We start from the raw sequence: 19,417 nt of genomic DNA on the forward strand, positions 1-19,417 counted from the left end.
GCATTGCCATTATGAATGTCCAGTGGATGTCCACAGACATACCCTGGCATGAGTTTTCCCACAATGAGCATGGAGGGTCCGTTTGGTTTCACTGTGATGTTTCCGGTTCTTAATTGCAAGAAAGCCCTCAACATGTCCAGTAGGCCCAGCCAACGTTTACGGTGAAAATGCACCATCGTCTAGCACAAATCTTCGAACCGGGACAGAGATGGCTGCAGCAGATGTGAACTCGTCACCACGATGTATGCATCGGACGCACGGCTTGGCAGGAAATTGCACGGCTTGTTCACTGGAATTAATCTGACCACAGGAGCAGAGAGGCGAGCACAGATGTCCCTTGAAGAACAATTTTAAATTTAGATCCAACTCAAGAGAAGCTGTGGAATAGCGATACCAGTTGTCATATACAGTACACTTCCTGTGTGTTTTGCACCCAATGAAACCACCGATGGCACCGGAATATAAAAACACACAGACACAGATTCATGTCTCTTCCTCACAATTCGGATCGTTTGTCGAACATGAACGGTTATTCCGAAAGTGCGATATTAACATTTCGAGGATGCTATATAAATGATGATAATTCTACAATCCCTGTACTTAACTCCACCTTAATCACAAACCTCGAAAACACGAGTCAGCAGGAAATTAACCCCTCACATCTTATCTCTCACTAAATGTAATTCCAATTGCAATGGAAACGAGAGAGTTCATAGAACACCTTACACCTGAGTTCATAAAACACCTGAGAAACAAGGACATGGGTGAAGGTGGAGTCCACAAGCAGCAAATTTGATTGGTTGCGATGATGTAAAATGTCGAAGTCTGGCGTTGCTGGAACGGTTAGGGTCGCTCAGGTCGCTGGCTTAAGATATTAGGGTCTTGTGTTTGAACCCGTGTTTTTAACCATTAAAATAACACCAGGTGGGTTGACTCAGCCTGTCATCCTTCGGAGGTCGGACAAATGAGTACCAGCTTGCTGGGGGTAATAAGCCATCTGAGCATCCTGCATTGGAGTGGTGACTCATCCAGGACTGTACTCATTAGCCAACTGAAACTGCCTCGGCAGCCGATGTGCCTCACGGCGTGAAAGGGATGGTTATTATTTATGTAAAATGTCGAAATATTTTGTCCAAGTACTGCTAAACGGAAGGGTTTTGAAAAGGCCAAAAAGGCGAATTGTGTTCCACAGGAAGCTGTAGATTTTAAAGGTTGCAGAAAAAAATAAAAATAGAACGTTCGGAAATTTACCGCCCTTGATGCACCATCTGTTTTTCCCCATTATTTACCGCATCACATTAGTTACTTCATCCCTGTTGTTTGTGTCCTTTATGACGTCCTTAAAAACAGTTAGTGTCCTGTTTGGAATGATTTAAAAATTTTGTTTGACTGCCAGGCAGGCGGATGGAGTAAAAACATTATCTCAATCATCTCTGCACATGCGCAGTCGGGATGAATTCAGAGCACAAAGTACGTTAAACTGCAGCTTCGTTTTCCAATTTACGTTCAAAATGTAACATTCGATCAAAATAAGTTGTTTTTTGATCATAAACTGACATTTGTTTTCAGAAGGACAGACAGACAGACAGACAGACAAAGTGAACCGATTGCTTAATCCCACCTCTTCGCTTCGCGTGAACAGCGTAATTCGAGGGAACATGTATATGTGTCAGATATGAAGTTATTTTTCCACATTGTCTCCGTCAACTGAGATGCACTAAAATGAGCATATCAATCCAACGCTTGGTTTCCGGTGTCACTGCAGATGCGGGCCGACCACTTCAAGGCTTGTCATCGATGTTGATTTGCTCGCTCTTCAAACGTTTTTCCCAATGTCTAATCATGCTCAAATCAAAAGAAGAGTCACCGTGCACATTGTTTATATGCCCATGAATATCCACTGGAAGAACTTCTTCTTCGGTAAGAAATTCAACAACTGTCCTCTGCTGCATACGTGTGTCGAGCGGGGCAGCCGTCTTTAAAGTGTGGTGCGACGTAGTCACGTGACTGATCACAGTGCCGCTCAACTTAAAACAGGCAAGAGATACAAACCTTTCATTGTGATGTCACATAGCCTGTCATCCTATTTTTGTCACATAGCCCCTATTTTTGTGATGTCACATAGCCCCTATTTTTGTTTTTTTGGATACACTGTCGAGGCTCGTATGAGAGCTAACACACAGAACGCACAACAAGGGGAGCAGGAGACAATAAAGGGGGGAGGGGGGAGGAGAGGGAGAGGGAAGGAAAAAACAGTGGGGAACAGAGACATGAGGAGATGTGGAAGGGAGAGGGATGGGGCAAGGTACACAGGGTAAATAAGATGGACACTGCAGGGACATTCAGGTCCATACACAACAGGGACTTTCAGGAAGGAAAGCAGGGAATTTGAAGGAGGTGGGTTTGGGGTGGATTAACGGGGGTAGAAAAGATAATGGTTTTGGATGGGGGGAAATATGAGATGGTGGTGAACAACTGTTTTGAAGACCTGGATTTTTCGAAGAAAATTTTGAAGATTTTTGAAGAAATTCCAAAAGATTTTCAAGGCGGACAACTTTCACCCGGTACAAGATGCAAGTCCTGCAAAAGTTATCCGAGGATGATTCTGACCGTCGTATGGAAATGCTGCATTAATGCACCGCGTTCATTGCAATTTTGCACAGAACATTGAACTGTGCATTTCTCATGAGGGACAACACATTGAACATGTCATGTAATGTCATTGAACATATCATGTATTGTAATGTAATATCAATAATCCATTTATAATGTATATCCGCCTATGTTTCCAGACTTTATGGCCACCCTGTGTATTCGCACTTTCCTTTCCGAATCATCTACTCTCCTGTTTTCGTACTTCTCCACCACCTCTCACCATAAACCATTTGTGTGTTTATCCATTCACTCATTCCTATTGTTTTGAGCTCCGTTGCTTTACGTCGGTCAATCCTTTTCTCTCTGTGTTATTGCTTCCATTTGTTCATGACGTGCAGAATTTTTACCCCGTGGGGTCTTCCACTCCAAGGGGTCTAAACGCCACTCGCGTTCTCTCTTTTCTTGTGTACAGTTCATTTGAACGTCTATTTCTCCATTATTCGTGAACAGAATTTGATGAAAATTGACAGGTATATAGTAGACACATATGTGCAGGCATTAACTAAGCCTAAGGTGCGATTTTTTTTTTTTTATACCTTGGTCGAGGCTCGTATGAGAGCTAACACACAACTCACAGCAAGGAGGCATGAGACAAGAGGGGCGGGAGTGGAAGGGACAAAACAGTGGGGAACAGACACATTAGGTGAACTGTGGAAGGGAGAGGGATGGGGATGGGACGGGGAACATGGCGAAGAGAAGATGGACATTTCAGGGACTTTCAGGAAGGAAAGCAGGAGAAATGAAGGAAGAGGGCTTGGGTGGATTATCGGAGGTAGAAAAGATCGAGGATTTGGATGGGGGAAGATAAGAGGTGGTGGTGAACAGCTGTTTTGAAAGCCTGGAGGGAAGAATGGGAAAGAATAGAGTGAGGAAGTTTATTCCAAAGGCGGGAAAAAAGAGGAATGAAAGAGTGAAGATGAGCAGTGATTCGTGATTTTGGTAGTTTTACCAGAAGGGGGTTGTTGGCAGATCTTGAGCGCCCTGTGGAAATGTGGTGGGGACAAATCGCAGAGAGAGCAGGGGGGGCAAGGCTGGAGAGGAGTCGGTAGAAGACAGAAAGACCACCGACCAACCTGCGGTGATTGAGTGAGAGGCCCAAAGACTCAGCTTCATTGCGGGAGATGCCGATGATCTTAAATGCCCTGGTTTCGACAGCGTGAAGCCGAGAAAGGTGGGAGGCAGGAGCACCAGCCCAGAGGGGAGAGCAGTACTCCATCAGGCTACGGATTGCGGCCCTTCGGGCCGAGGAACAGCCCATTTTGGCCCATTTTCTTAAAATTGTTATTTCTCGGTTATTAGTGGACAGAACCGAACCAAACTTGACAGGTATATTCTAGAGACCATTCCCCAGGCATTATCTGAGCCCATAGTGCGATTCCGGCCCTTTGGGCTGAGAAACGGCCCTTTCGGCCCATTTTATTAAAGTTGTTATTTAAAAAAAAAAATAATCAAACGCGCTGGGCGATGCCCAACGCAAAATAAAGTTGCAAATGATGATATGAAACGAGCCTCACTCATGTGAGGTGTTCTGGTTTCTTTTTCTGAAGCGATGAAAATCTTAGCAAATTTCAAAACTATCCGTCGTCTGTGCTCTCGCTCACCTGAGAGTTGTACGAATGAACTCCCATGGGGTATGTTCGCAATTCGAACAAGTTTTTTTTTATCTTTCATTCTTTTGCGATGATGTGTTTATGATGTGAATCTTTAATTCTGGAATGTTCACAATTACAAGGATGTGTGCTATCCATCCATTCCTCTACATCTATAGATTGTATTTTCCATACACTTTAAGAGGATTCCCCTTATTGCACTTTGTAAAGTGTACACAACCCGTGGTGATTCGCTGTTTCTAGGGGTAAACTCCACATCTGTTGCGGTATTTTCTCTATATTGAACATTTCTACCCCTTAGTTATGAAATATAATTTTGATAATGTCATTGTTCCTTCTCCTATTATCTTTAGATTTTTCTTTGTACGTTGTATTGTAAATCATATCCACAATGGGTTCCATGTGCTGGATTGGGAATTCCTTTTGATCATGCATCCTCTTCCAATTAATCTGCGAACGATTTTCTGAACCTCTTTCAGTCGCTTTTTTCTTTTTTTTAAGGTAATGATCTTCATTATACTGGTCTTGATGAATCCACAGATGTTCAATTTGCTAAGATCTAAACAATTATTTGCAATCTGTTGTGCTGTGTCCATAACTGTCCATTTACGCCCATAATTATATGTTCTACGTCTCTGAGTCTCTTGCTAAGGTGTTATAAACGGAGGCGGTTGTTCAGTCTTGCCATGAGCCTGGGAGCTTTATGGAGGCCGAATAGACCAGTTCGTTCTGAACAAGTCTCAAGGAATGTCCAGTTGTTTTGACTCTTTGGTGACCTCGATCAACAGAGTAATCTAACGGTACTTTGCATGGCTAAGGTGGATCAATCCTTACATGCGGGAGATGTACGAGTTAACAGGATGATGGTCTTGCTCATTTTGTAGGACATAGAAACCACAAGATTTATTATCTAATATCTCAGTAACAACACCAGCGTCATCAGATGAGAATCTGGATCAGGTGAAAACATGTACAATCTATGAAGTTCTGAGAACTCAGTGAAAGTGTCAATGTTTGGAGCCAGGTCAGTTTGTACATCCACCTCGTGTGTGGTTCGACACAGAAGACATGATTCGGGGAGCATGAATCAAATGAACATGTACATTTCAGGAATCTAGGGTATAACCTTTAGCTGGGACATGTTTCTCAACTCTACACCAAACCAGTGTACGGACACCAATAGCCAACTACACCAAACACTGAGGGGGTAAAGGTGGAATAAAGTTGTTAGAGTTTATTCCACAGTACCCATGAGAAACTTACATTGCTCCGGATGCAAGCACCTGAGTGCAAAGGAGGGACTGATGGTTTGCATTTACATCTCAAGGTTTGTGCGCAACCCAGGCAAGCGTTCGTTGAGAGTTGAAGAATACAGGCAGCAGAGGGTCTTGAGAACCCGGTCTCGATGTAAATGTGCAGCATGAACACAGTGACGTCAAATTAGCGAAACAGGCTGAGCACAATACACGACCTGAGTGAAGCTTGCAGAGCAGGCATCGCTCTCCAGCAGAAGCCATTCAACCACGAATTCATCTTCGTCAAAAGTTATACAACTACTCCGAATGTTCTGTTCACCTGATTGAGTCTCAATACATCTTCTTAGATCAAACCAACAGTCTCACTCACTTTCTCTCTCCACTTTGATCTGCTTTCGTACCAGAAGTGCCTCGGTGGTCAACCAGAAGCTTCGAGGGTCACCCCCTCTTTCACACACTGGCGTGCTTCTAATCAGTGGTTGGAATATTTGTCACTGGTGTCCTGTTTGGCTGCTGGAAGAATGAATCGACAAAAACAATTGAGGAGTCTCCAAAGTTTGGTTCACATGTGTCCCACAATCATAGCATGATTATACACCCCCAAAGTTGAACAGACAAGAAGAGAGTCAGGCAGACACCAAGACTTCAAGACTGAACATTAGGGCAAAACTGTCACGTGAGTAAAACAAGTACACTTCAACATTGGCAAACAGGAGACGTTCACGTTGAATATGCTCAGCAAAGCCATCCAGAGACCGCTTGTGGTCATAGGTATTCTGGCTGAAAGGAGCAGCACCATCGGTTGTGCATGTTGTGGTGAGTGAATGGTTGTTGCGCATTCTGCGTGGTGAAATAGCCGTCAGAATTCAAATGATGTCCAAACTCAATCGAAGATGACCACCGGTCAAACATATCAACAACTCTTATACGACAGCCAAGGTTGAGGCGACATTGCATGCACACCCTCTACGATGACAGTATTCCTCCACCTCCACCATAAAAATATTCCATGCAGGCACAATTAGGGACTATCTACTGTATATGTTACCTTCACAGGAAGGTTGTAGGGCCTTAAGATGTGGTCAAAATTTTTATATATGTACGTACATAATAAATAGGTGACACCTAAAAGGGACACACATTCGTAAAGAACATTTTAGTGGAACAATGAAAATACAGACGTTGTGGTTTTTTTTGAATCTGAAATGATGGAAAAGCATTTTTTGGTCTCATTGCGTGAGTACTCGCACGGTGCTCGCATTATAGTCGTGTCGAGCAAACCATCGCCTTTGGGAACATTGCAATTTCAGGTTCGTGTCAAGGTGGCATTGAGCCAAAGCTTGCAGTTAATACACCAATAACAAGCGGATGTCATGGAAGCAGATCCTGAGCAGTGTCATCATTACCGAACCATCAGAGTGCAGTTTCAATGAAACCTAGGTCTTGACAACAACCTCACAATCATCACTGCCGTACTGTGCGTGCCTTTCACAGCACACTGGAAGCAGCATTGTATATTCGTCACAATCAGAAGGTGGGGCTGGGGGAGGGGGATCTGATTAATGAAAGTATACTTATTTTTAAAGTTTGGCCGAAGGAATGGCATTTGCAGTTTATCATAAATAAATTGAAGGTGCTGGCGATGGGAAAGAATAATGAAAATAGAGATTACAAGTGTGAAGACGACGATGGTTCACGAGCGGTATTTGACGATGTCGATTGTTTCAGAAGTCAAGGATGAGACAATGTGATAATGTTTGACCAAGTTATAAAAATGATCAACATGATGTGGTACAATTGACAGGTTATTAGCTGCAAATTGTCGAAAACCCGGTTTCGTTCAACAACTTTTAAAATTTGACCTTTGCATAACCTTTAAAGGTCACAAAACAATGTTGTGGACATTAAAATAAGGAAACAGGATACGTGCGATAGCTTATTGGAGTTAGTTCGTCGAAGAAGGTCAAAAACCCGGTTCGATTCCCACAACTTTGAAAATTTGACCTTTGTGAACTTTAAAGGTCAAAGGTCAAGGATTATGACCTTTGGTGCAAAACTTCCTCTGGAACATTCCAGGAACAATATAACGTCATATAGGCTATATGGCATTTCGCACTCCTCGGATTATCCATACTTTGATGAAATCAGCGTAAAAACAAACTTGAAGGGGGCGCCATGGGCAAGGTGTTCGAGATAGAGCAAAATGGTTTCAAGACTTTAGGTGGGGAATGACCTCAAGATTATGCATAAAAAATATTGTCATCCGAACTCTCAAAGTTTGGGCGGTCGTATGATTTTTATGTCAAAATTAGAAATTTTCTAAGTTCGTGACCTTGTGACCTTGACCTTGGGACGAAAATGAAAAATCGAGCTCTGTGGGGCTATGCAGGTGCCACCAGGCTAACCAAATACCAAAACCCCTGCCAGATTCGACAAACCCCCTAGGAGAAGATGCAAATTGAAATCGGCTACCCCTAAAAACACAATTCGCAATTTTCTAAGTTCGTGACCTTGTGACCTTGACCTTGGGACGAAAATGAAAAATCGAGCTCCGTGGGGCTATGCAGGTGCCATTGGGCTAACCAAATACCGAAACCCCTGCCAGATTCGACAAACCCCTCGGAGAAGAAATTTTTATGTCAAAATTTGCAATTTTCTAAGTTTCTGACCTTGTGACCTTGACCTTGGGATGAAAATGAAAAATCAAGCTCCGTGGGGCTATGCAGGTGCCATTGGGCTAACCAAATACCGAAACCCCAGCCAGATTCGACAAACCCCCTAGGAGAAGATGCAAATTGAAATCAGCTACCCCCTAAAAACACAATTCGCAATTTTCTAAGTTTGTGACCTTGTGACCTTGACCTTGTGACGAAAATGAAAAATCGAGCTCTGTGGGGCTATGCAGGTGCCATTGGGCTAACCAAATACCGAAACCCCTGCCAGATTTGACGAACCCCTCGGAGAAGATAATTTTTTATGTCAAAATTTGCAATTTTCTAAGTTCGTGACCTTGACCTTGGGATGAAAATGAAAAATCGAGCTCTGTGGGGCTATGTAAGTGCCATCGGGCTAACCAAATACCGAAACTCCTGTCAGATTCGACAACCCCCTCGGAGAAGATGCAAATTGAAATCGGCTACCCCATAAAAACACATGTTTTTTGGGTGTGGCTCCGCCCATTCTCAGGAAAACACAACAAGATCATGATATAAACCTCCCACCAAAATTTTATCAGGATCGGATGAAAACCCACGGAGCTATACTCGGGACAGACAGACAGACAGGCATACAGATAGACAGACAGACAGACACACAACAATAACGAATATAGTGGTCACATTTTTTTCGTGAAAATATTTTTTCGTGAACCAATTATTTTTTTCGTGAAAATATTTTTTCGTGAACCAATATAATGCAAAGGGCAATCTTCTGAGGGTGGTAATATTGTGGAAATGACTCCACGGAGTTAATAAATGCTTAATATAGTTATTTCCTTGTTGAGTGTTTAGGATAAGCATAAAAGTAATTAAATGTGATATTGGATATGAGATGCTTTTGTGTTTAGATAGAGATGTCAAACCTACCCTCATGTTTGTGTCTAAAAATCCTCATCCCTGTGAGCCTACATTGAATGCTTCTACCCTCTATTATCAGTCTTAAATGTTATTTTTTAGCATCTGGTAGGCCTTCACGCACAAGTTTAGGCGGGAAATCCTATCCGTCAGGCCGGGCTGAACAGTAGCCGTGAGTCACCCCGTGGGTGAGAGCTCGGAGGGGGTCGTTTCGCCCATCAGGCCGAGTGGCGGCCCAACAGCAAGCGAGATGGGAGGGACGTGATTCATCACGGATAATGTGCAAGCCCGAGGGGATAAAGGGATGCAGTGTTGAAACAATGCAGATGCTTTGGTCCGACAACAGAGAGGCGACGAACAATCTACCGAGCTGTGGCGTGATGCACCCCCCCCCCCCTCGCCTCCCCAACAACCCCAGCCAGGCATGCCTCCACTCTCGCACCTCACATCGGGCTTGGCTATGACTGTGTTATTGCCATCCTGTATCTGTGCCAGCTGTGTCCCACTGGGCACAGCCTGTCATGACTCTCCCCCTACTCCATGCCAACAAGTCCTGAGGCAAGAGATCATTAAGGTTCCCGTTCATTTGATAATTGGTTTGTGGGCACGTATTGGTTAGATGGCAAAGGGGCTTATTATTGATTTATTGTGTGACTAATTTGTGATCGCTCTTTCTGTTCCCTACCAGTGCTTTATCTATAACAATAATAAATGTCAGTGTGTGACAGTCAATCATTCAGCCAGTCAGTGTGTGTGTGTCTCCTCCATAACCCCAAAGCCATGAAACCTAGCAGCCTGAAACTTTGCATGCACACCAAGGGAACTCCAAGGAAGTGCATGACTGATCATTGGGTGTTTGGGTTAATTAAAACACCCCTTTTGAAGAGAATTAACGGCCATATTTAATTATATCCTTCATCAAGGCTCATCCTTGGTCACTTCGCTGGGGTCTTAATTCACCTCGTTTTTTTGGCCTCGGAAGCAATGCCTTGATTTGGAATAGGCCGCAACAATTTGTTAAGGATAAAGTTTTTTGTTTTTTTTTCCACTTTCCTCACTCATATTATCGAATGCCTGTTCATCATACCTACAAATTGCTGGGTCCATTGCAATGCTTATAAATGCCTGGAGACACCACCACTGGTGGCTTTATTTCATTTCCGCACATGCCATTACCTTGAGAATCTCAGGTGAATTTTAAAATGTAAACTCTGGAATTGAACTTAGCAGCAGTTCCGAATGTTAAAAAAAAGAAGTGTTCATTTGTCCAATTCGGACATTGCTTGACATTCTGGGCATGGTGTGTATATGACAGATCGGCGATCGCTAATCGCTAACCAAGCCAACTGTTCCTTATCAACTGTTGTGTTGTAGTGCTTGCTCGAGTGCTCAAGCCACTTGGAAAGTGCTGTACAAGCTGCTTGGTTGTTTGTTTCAAAGCTGTGACCCCGCATGGCAAAAGTATTTACACTGTCACTGAATATCAATCGACTTGAACAAAGTTCAGGCCCTATCTCGTCTGTGTTAATCCACGCGTTGTCTCGTTTGCTGAAAATGTGAAATTTTGTTTTGACGTTTCCCCTTTTTGTGTTATCTTCTTTCAATTTTTGACCCATCACTTCGACATAGATTGATACATATAAAACAAATTAATCTTTTCCTTTTTAATAGTTTCTTCACCTGTTTTGTTCAGAGTGCTTGCTTGGAGCACTCTTCAAGCTTTGATCTGGACAAGCTTCCATGACGATAACATGGCGTGGTTCTCCGTGTGGACATCTGCCGAGATAGGAAGCCAAAACAAATTAAATGATTACAATGAGAAAAAAACCAAAATGTTGGAGTTGTTACAAAGCAATGAATCACCACATCACAGCAGGATAGCTGAGAGGTACGCACGCTCACTCTAAGTTGTCTAGCCAGGGTTTGTATCCTAACCCAGCTGTAAACTGTCATCCCAGTGTTCCACAGGCAGTCTGATAATCAATGTGCCTGCCATCCCTCGGATGGACGTTAACCTGGACTCGCATCTGCCAGAATTCCCCCCTCTCCCCTTCCCCATTTAAACTCCCTCACTCCCCCACCCCCTCTCACCCCTTTCTCACTTTCCCACCCCTCCACCTCTGTTAAGGGGACTACTGACAACTGACGATTTAGTTTTCAATGTAAAATGGCTTCCCCAGAGTGTAGCAAGTAAGAATTAGATTCGGAGTGAGCCAACCGGAGGAGTGCAAAGGTCACTGCATGTGTGAGCATGCATGCCTTTACCTTTACCAGGTGGATCACATGGGTTTTAAATGCTCCTGCCAAGTATTATATAGAACCCAGCAGATAAAAAAATGGTGCTGCTTGGGCACATTTTATTGCCCTTCCCTCCACCTCCCCTCACATTGCCTTCCCTTCCCCTCCCCTCACACCTCCTCCACTCTCCACCCCCCCCCCAAAATGGACATCTCCGGGTGATCTCCGCATGCTCTGTTTTAATGTTCCCCATTTTATTCAATCCTATACTATTCTCCCCCCCCCCCCGCCCCGCTCCCCGTCACAAGTCCCACCACCAAACGCAACTCAAGAACCCTTCCCCCCCATTTCTCCTTCAAGTCTCCCAACCAAACACAAGTCCAGAACCCCTTCCCCTCATGCTTACCTCCTCCCAAACTCTCTCCCACCTCTCCTATCACCCTCCCTCCCTCCTCTCTCTCTCTCTCTCTCTCTCTCTCTCTCTCTCTCTCTCTCTCTCTCTCTCTCTCTCTCTCTCTCTCTCTCTCTCTCTCTCTCTCTCTCTCTCTCTCTCTCTCTCTCTCTCTCTCTCTCCCTCTTAATATTCCCATCAGCGAAGCGACAGGTTATATGTGTGAGTTGATAATAAACAAGACTTGTCTCAGGTGCATTCTGTTTGTCGTGGTGGCTTAATCTGATCGTTTTTTTAAATCACGTTCAGGGTGGATTGGTCGCGGTCTCTGTACCGTCAGACAAGATCACATCATGTGACATAGGTTTGCACGACCTCATCAGATCAGTCACATGATCACCTATTGGCATAGGACTTTGCTGGCTCTGTGGTTCAAATGATGAGCAGGACAGCGGAGATCAAAGGCTGCGATCTGACCCAGAGCCATCAAATCAGCTGACTTCACTTTGAGGAGACTCGCCAGATTCGAACCGGGCAACCAGCACAGTACCAAGCAGCTATAGATAAAGCAAACAGGGTTTTGGATTGTATTCATAGGGAGGTTAATTTTAAATTTCCTCTGGAAGAAGTCTTTTCTTTCAAGCTTCTGGGTCTCACTATCTGCCATGACCTTTCCTGGGAAAGTCACATTTCCAACCTCACCTCAAAAGCCAGTCGCCGACTGGGAATCCTCCGTCGTGCAAAGTCCTTCCTCGGCCCTCTTGAGCTCCTGACCACTTACAAAGCTTTTGTCCGTAGCCTGATGGAGTACTGCTCTCCCCTCTGGGCTGGTGCTCCTGCCTCCCACCTTTCTCGGCTTCACGCTGTCGAAACCAGGGCATTTAAGATCATTGGCATCTCCCGCAATGAAGCTGAGTCTTTGGGCCTCTCACTCAATCACCGCAGGTTGGTCGGTGGTCTTTCTGTCTTCTACCGACTCCTCTCCAGCCTTGCCCCCCCTGCTCTCTCTGGGATTTGTCCCCACCACATTTCCACAGGGCGCTCAAGGTCCGCCAACAACCCCCTTCTGGTAAAACTACCAAAATCACGAATCACTGCTCATCTTCACTCTTTCATTCCTCTTTTTTTCCGCCTTTGGAATAAACTTCCTCACTCTATTCTTTCCCATTCTTCCCTCCAGGCTTTCAAAACAGCTGTTCACCACGACCTCTTATCTTCCCCCATCCAAATCCTCGATCTTTTCTACCCCCGATAATCCACCCAAGCCCACTTCCTTCAATTCTCCTGCTTTCCTTCCTGAAAGTCCCTGTAATGTCCATCTTCTCTTCGCCATGTTCCCCGTCCCATCCCCATCCCTCTCCCTTCCACAGTTCACCTAATATGTCTGTTCCCCAATGTTTTGTCCCTTCCACTCCCGCCCCTCTTGTCTCATGTCTCATTGCTGTGAGTTGTGTGTTAGCTCTCATACGAGCCTCGACCAAGGTATACAAAAAAAAAAAATTATAAGAGGATTGTTCACTCTGTATCAGAATTTAGTGAGGTCTCATCTGGAGTATTTGTTCAGTTTTGGTAAACATCTGAGGAAGGCATACAGGTAGTGGACACAAACAAAATGGAAACACCAACAGAATGTTATTGGTAGGATGTTGGGCTACCACCCGCATCTAAGATGGCATAGATACGACGTGGCATGGAATCAACAAGGGTCGGGAACCATTCTGCAGGAATGTGGCATCATTCTTCAACAAGGAATTCCTCCAATTCAAATCTATGTGATGGAGGTGAAAACCACTGTCTTCGGCGCCTCTTCAGACAGTCCCACAAATGCTCTATGGGTTTGAGGTCCGGAAATTTGGAGGGCCATGAAAGATGGGATACTTCGTCCTTGTGCTCCTCAAACCACCCGGTGACAAGACATGCCCTGTGGACTGGAGCATTGGTGTCCTGAAAGACTCCCTTCCGAGCAGGGAAGAAATGCTGCATCATGGGATGCAGATCATCGCTCAAGATTGTAACATAGTGCTCTGCATCAACCTTGCCTTAAAATGGAATGACCTGACCAATACCAGAAAAACTCACCTCGTACCATTATGGAACTGCCAGAACCTTTTACTGTTGGAACCAGGCACTTGGGGCTGAAGAGCTCCCTGGTTTTGGTGCACATCTCACCACACATGCACACAATCATTTGTTGAGAACATGGTGAAGGCCGACTCATCAGACCATGTCACATTGCGCCACTTCTCGGCAGTCCATTGCCTATGCTCCTTGCACCACTGGACCCGCAAACGGATGTTTCTGAGTGTTATGAGTGGTTTGTGTGAAGCAACCCGGCTATGGTATCCCGACTTGTGGAGTTCCCTTCTGACCATTTTTGATGACAAAGGATGCTCATGACCTACGCTGAACACACAGTTTGTCCACCATTGCTCTCCTGTTTTGCCTCACAGTCTGGCCTAATGTCGATACATCAAGCTTGCCAAGTATGCGCTTCCACCCACTGTTGCCCTTCAATGAGGCCTTTCCTTCTTTTCCCCAGGCTGACATCACCTTCGAGACAGTTTCTCGTGACACGTTAGCGATTTCAGCAGCCTTTGTCAATGAAGCACCTGCCAAATGTGCATCAACAATTATACCCTGTTCAAAGCCAGTGAGGTCTGCTCTTGTAGCCATGTTTGCTCTTAATACCAAACTCGAGCCACGGCCCAAATACATATATATATATATATATATATATATATATATATATATATATATATATATATATATATATATATATACATACATACACACATAACGAGAGGACCGCCGGGAAGAGATATGCATATTTCATGCACCGGTTACGTATGTGTGGCGGCCCCATATTTTGCATATATGTTGTACGGCCCATGTACCAGGGTGTTTCCATTTTTTTTTCCGTCCACTACCTGGACCTGTCATATAGATGGAACAGCAAAGGACTACTAGATCAATTTTGGGCCAACCTATACTAAGCGATGAGGAGTGGTGAAGGAGTAGAGACTTTATACATGAGAAAGGAGGTGATTTTGAGGGGATCTGATCGAGATGTTTATGATAATGAAGGATCGAGACAAAATATGTACAGAAGAATTATTCAGCCAGAATGGATGGAGACAGGACAAGGGGGCACAGTCTAAGAGAAAAGAAGAGAAGATTTTGGATTGTCATAAGGTAGGGGTCTGTTGGTATGGTCAGTTGTTTAAGTATGCAAAGATGGTTGTATTCAAATGTAGTGATTGTGACATCTGTGAGATAGTCTTGTCAAAACATGGATGTGCTGTTGATGTTTATTTAGGTCACACCCAACAACTCTCTTGAGACCATATAAAACAAATGACGACGGCAAATATATATCACCATGTCCCTGTGCCTACCTCACTGTTCTCCTCCTCAATTTCTCACCACCGCCCCCCCACCCCCTCCTTCCCCCACCCCCTCTACATCCCTCACAGTGGAATTAAGTAAATAACCTGCTATTCCTACCAAGTCAAAGTTATTTGTATACAAATGGTGTCACTCTCTGCATCACTCAACACACTGTCATCTAACAACAGCTAATACCAGCCGAATCCTCGATACTCTGCTGCCAAAACCACCGCAGATGTTCCGCAAACCACCATAGTACTCACCACGGTGTTGCCTCGAACAATCATAAATGCTTCATGCTGCAGGGTTCACCTGATGCCCTCCTCGCATTTCTGCCTTTTTGGCGAGAACGTGATGAGACGTTCTGACTTTATCCCACAGCTTCTGTGTCTAAATTGAACTTCTGTGATGGGGTCGTTGGGGCCTGTATAAGGTTATTGGGGCTACGATGCCACTTGCACCGAAATTGCTGCTTTAACTTGTCGACCATGACGGAAGTTATGGAAACGTGTGCGAGGATGAAAAGTGTACAGTGGATGGTATACAGAGATAGTGTTGTACTTGGGGATACAATCCACTCCTCAAGAACCCATTTATCTCAATAAATCCCAGTAATCAGCATCTTGCGATCCTTACTCATGTCACCTTTTCGCTCTTTTGACCATCATCTGTATTTACCTTTTGAATCAGTTGATAATTTTACTGTCATTGTGTTATGATAATCGTTATTCACCTTTCATACCTGTGACATGTTGTTTCAATTCATCTGCTTGGTATCCACTCATTGTCTCCATCAGTGAGTTTAATGATGAAGTTTGTATTAACATGATAACTCACAATTTTTTACCAAGAGAATGACTAAAATTTTATTTTTTAATAAAGCGATAACTCGTGATTTTGTTTCACCAATTGCTTTATTTAAACGATTACTGGAGGAACAGTCTTTATGTTCCCTCAATACCCCTTTGGCTTGCCTTGCGTCAAGTCATTGTACTTGTTGGAAGGAGTGTTATATCGCTGTTGTCCGACAGGATGGTGTAGAGGCAGCACACTTAACCTCGAGCTGTCTAGTCCAGATTCCATTTCCGACTCGACTGTAAAATCCCCATCTGGTCTTTTCCAGGAAGGAACACACCAGAAGGTGTGCCATCTCTCGGATGGATGTTAAGCCGGGTGTCCAGTCTGCTAACATTACCTGCTGGATGCTAAAGACCCCACGATGTATTTGTTGAAGAGTAGGTGAGTGATCATGAAAAATTTGTAAATTCCTGTCACCTTCAGTCGAATGTCAGGCCTGGCCAGCTGGTTCATCAAATACTTGGGCCAATATGTTTACCGGACTGACCTCACAAGAAGATGGGAATACTATTAGAAGTCGTGGTAGTAGTAGTAGTAGTAGTAGTAGTAGTAGTAGTAGTAGTAGTAGTAGTAGTAGTAGTAGTAGTAGTAGTAGTAGTAGTATTAGTACTGTTGTGTGGGTGAATATGATGGAGACCGGATTGGTGGAACTGTCTTCCCACATCTCCATTCCCACGTCCGTTCCCTCTTAATCCTCCCTGTCAAGTTCCACCTCATTTTAAGGGATAACAAAAGTGTGCACTACGGTCTCAAATCGCATTGAATAGACCAGTATGGACCATGTTGAGGGAGACAGTCGGTCGCTGGTCAGGTTAAGGATACCAAAACAGTATTATATGTTTCATTCTTCAACACTTATCACAAAGGAACACTGATCCGGTTTATGTCAATAAAGCAACAAGAAGAAGTCATGCAGAGCATGATACTTGCAAAATCCCAAAAACAAATTTGACTTCAAAAATAATTGGTGGTTGACTTCAATGACCAAGTATGCAACTCTTCAAATTTCAAGTCAATCGGATGAAAATTGAGGATTTTATAAATACCACATAAGTTGTTGACCTTTGGCCTTTGTTGACCTATAAAACAATAGGCTTCTTCCTTATGGCAAACTCTACCACTTGTTGAAGTTTCGGGAAGATCGGTTTGAAATTGTGACCTGTAGGTGATAAACAGACAAACAAGCAAACAGACAAACAGATAGAATAACAAAATCGACTGACAAATATACTTGAAAAAAAATCTTCGATTTTGCAAGTAACAAACACATCAAAGAATCGCTAAAACGAGACGATTATATGCTTCAGCCACGTGTTGTTATTAAAGGAACTCATTAAAATATACACTTGGGAAACATTTTGGGATTTGTAATCTTGTTTTTACTATGGTACAAATCATTAACAGGTGTCCAGTAATCGCACATTATGCACTGGAATGCTCTGTAGTCAATACGATATGAAGAGTGCTGCCCATTGTCACCTAATGCCCTCTTATACTCCCTGGGACTTCCTCCCCCTCATGTGGATGATGTTCTGTCTCCCTGTTCCCTCCGATCATCGATTTCGTTTGGCTCTTCACGAACGTAGATTTCAGCACACAAAACCATGCAAACATCAAAAAGTGCATCAAACACGTACCGACGGCGGTTAACCATATCACAAATGGACAACTTACCTGGATTCAATGAGGAATCCATCTTGCAAATGGACAACTTACCTGGAATCAATGCATCATTACTTAAACTCAGCTCTGCCATTGATCCAATGACCCCACATATCAGGTCAGGATTTTGGAATTTATCTGGGAAACCGAAAGAGGATGATAAACTCCTTTCGCAAAGTCCGATCTGGATTGCTCATTGCAATATTGTCACAACGCAGTCATCACCAACACTCCCAGAAGTTTAACACACATGGTGAAAATTTTACATTCAAGGCAAAATGAAATTGAAGAGAACTAGAACACCTGCACTCTTCGATGTGGCGTCGACCGATATGCCTCGGCCCACCTTATTACAACATTGTAATACTTGCAACAATTTGATTAAAATCCCTTCCGCTGTTCTCAAGCATGACATTTTTACCTGACCTTTGACCTCTTGACTTCAAAATCTAATTAGTTCATCTTTGCATCGTTACACATACTTGCACCAAGTTTGACTTAGATCCATCCAGCCGTTCTTATGATATCGCGGTTCCTAAAATCTATCATGGAGGGATGGACAAATGGACAGACAGATGCACGCACAGACGGTCAACATAATGCCTCCGGTGATAGAAACATAAAAAACTAAAAAATAAAAAAACACCAATAAATCCATTACATGCGATGACTAAACTCACTTTGGTTCATGTACTGTACACAGATAAACTCACTTTGATTTATGTACTGTACACAGATTTACTCACATTGGTTCATGTACTGTACACAGATAAACTCACTTTGGTTCATGTACTGTACACAGATAAACTCACTTTGATTTATGTACTGTACACAGATTTACTCACATTGGTTCATGTACTGTACACAGATAAACTCACTGTGATTCATGTACTGTACACAGGTAAACTCACTTTGGTTCATGTACTGTACCCAGATAAACTCACTTTGCTTCACGTACTGTACACAGATAAACTCACTGTGATTCATGTACTGCATACAGATAAACTCACTGTGATTCATGTACTGTACACAGATTTACTCACATTGGTTCATGTACTGTAGACAGATAAACTCACTGTGATTCATGTACTGTACACAGGTAAACTCACTTTGGTTCATGTACTGCACACACATAAACTCACTGTGATTCATGTACTGTACCCAGATAAACTCACTTTGCTTCACGTACTGTACACAGATAAACTCACTGTGATTCATGTACTGCACACAGATAAACTCACTTTGGTTCATGTACTGTAGACAGATAAACTCACTGCGATTCATGTACTGTACACAGGTAAACTCACTTTGCTTCACGTACTGTACACAGATAAACTCACTGTGATTCATGTACTGCACACAGATAAACTCACTGTGATTCATGTACTGTACACAGATTTACTCACATTGGTTCATGTACTGTAGACAGATAAACTCACTGTGATTCATGTACTGTACACAGGTAAACTCACTGGTTCATGTACTGCACACAGATCAACTCACTTTGGTTCATGTACTGTACACAGATAAACTCACTTTGGTTCATGTACTGTAGACAGATAAACTCACTGCGATTCATGTACTGTACACAGGTAAACTCACTTTGGTTCATGTACTGCACACACATAAACTCACTGTGATTCATGTACTGTACCCAGATAAACTCACTTTGGTTCACGTACTGTACACAGATAAACTCACTGTGATTCATGTACTGCACACAGATAAACTCACTGTGATTCATGTACTGTACACAGATCAACTCACTTTGGTTCATGTACTGTAGAC

General features: G+C 43.4%; 1 protein-coding gene across 1 annotated transcript in view; it reads right to left on the minus strand.

Annotated features, from left to right (window-relative positions):
• The window catches only part of LOC147016187 (uncharacterized), a 140,602-nt gene that overhangs the window by 19,447 nt on the left and 101,738 nt on the right, over positions 1 to 19,417 (minus strand). Inside the window, exon 6 of the mRNA XM_085848975.1 lies at positions 10,774 to 10,869. Coding sequence (XP_085705101.1) covers positions 10,774 to 10,869 — 96 coding nt within the window. The remainder of the gene's footprint in view (positions 1 to 10,773; positions 10,870 to 19,417) is intronic.

The sequence above is a fragment of the Eptatretus burgeri genome, chromosome 12 (assembly GCF_056783735.1).
Source record: "Eptatretus burgeri isolate ZD-2024b chromosome 12, Ebu_testis_v1, whole genome shotgun sequence".
NCBI classification, from domain to species: Eukaryota; Metazoa; Chordata; class Myxini; order Myxiniformes; family Myxinidae; genus Eptatretus; species Eptatretus burgeri.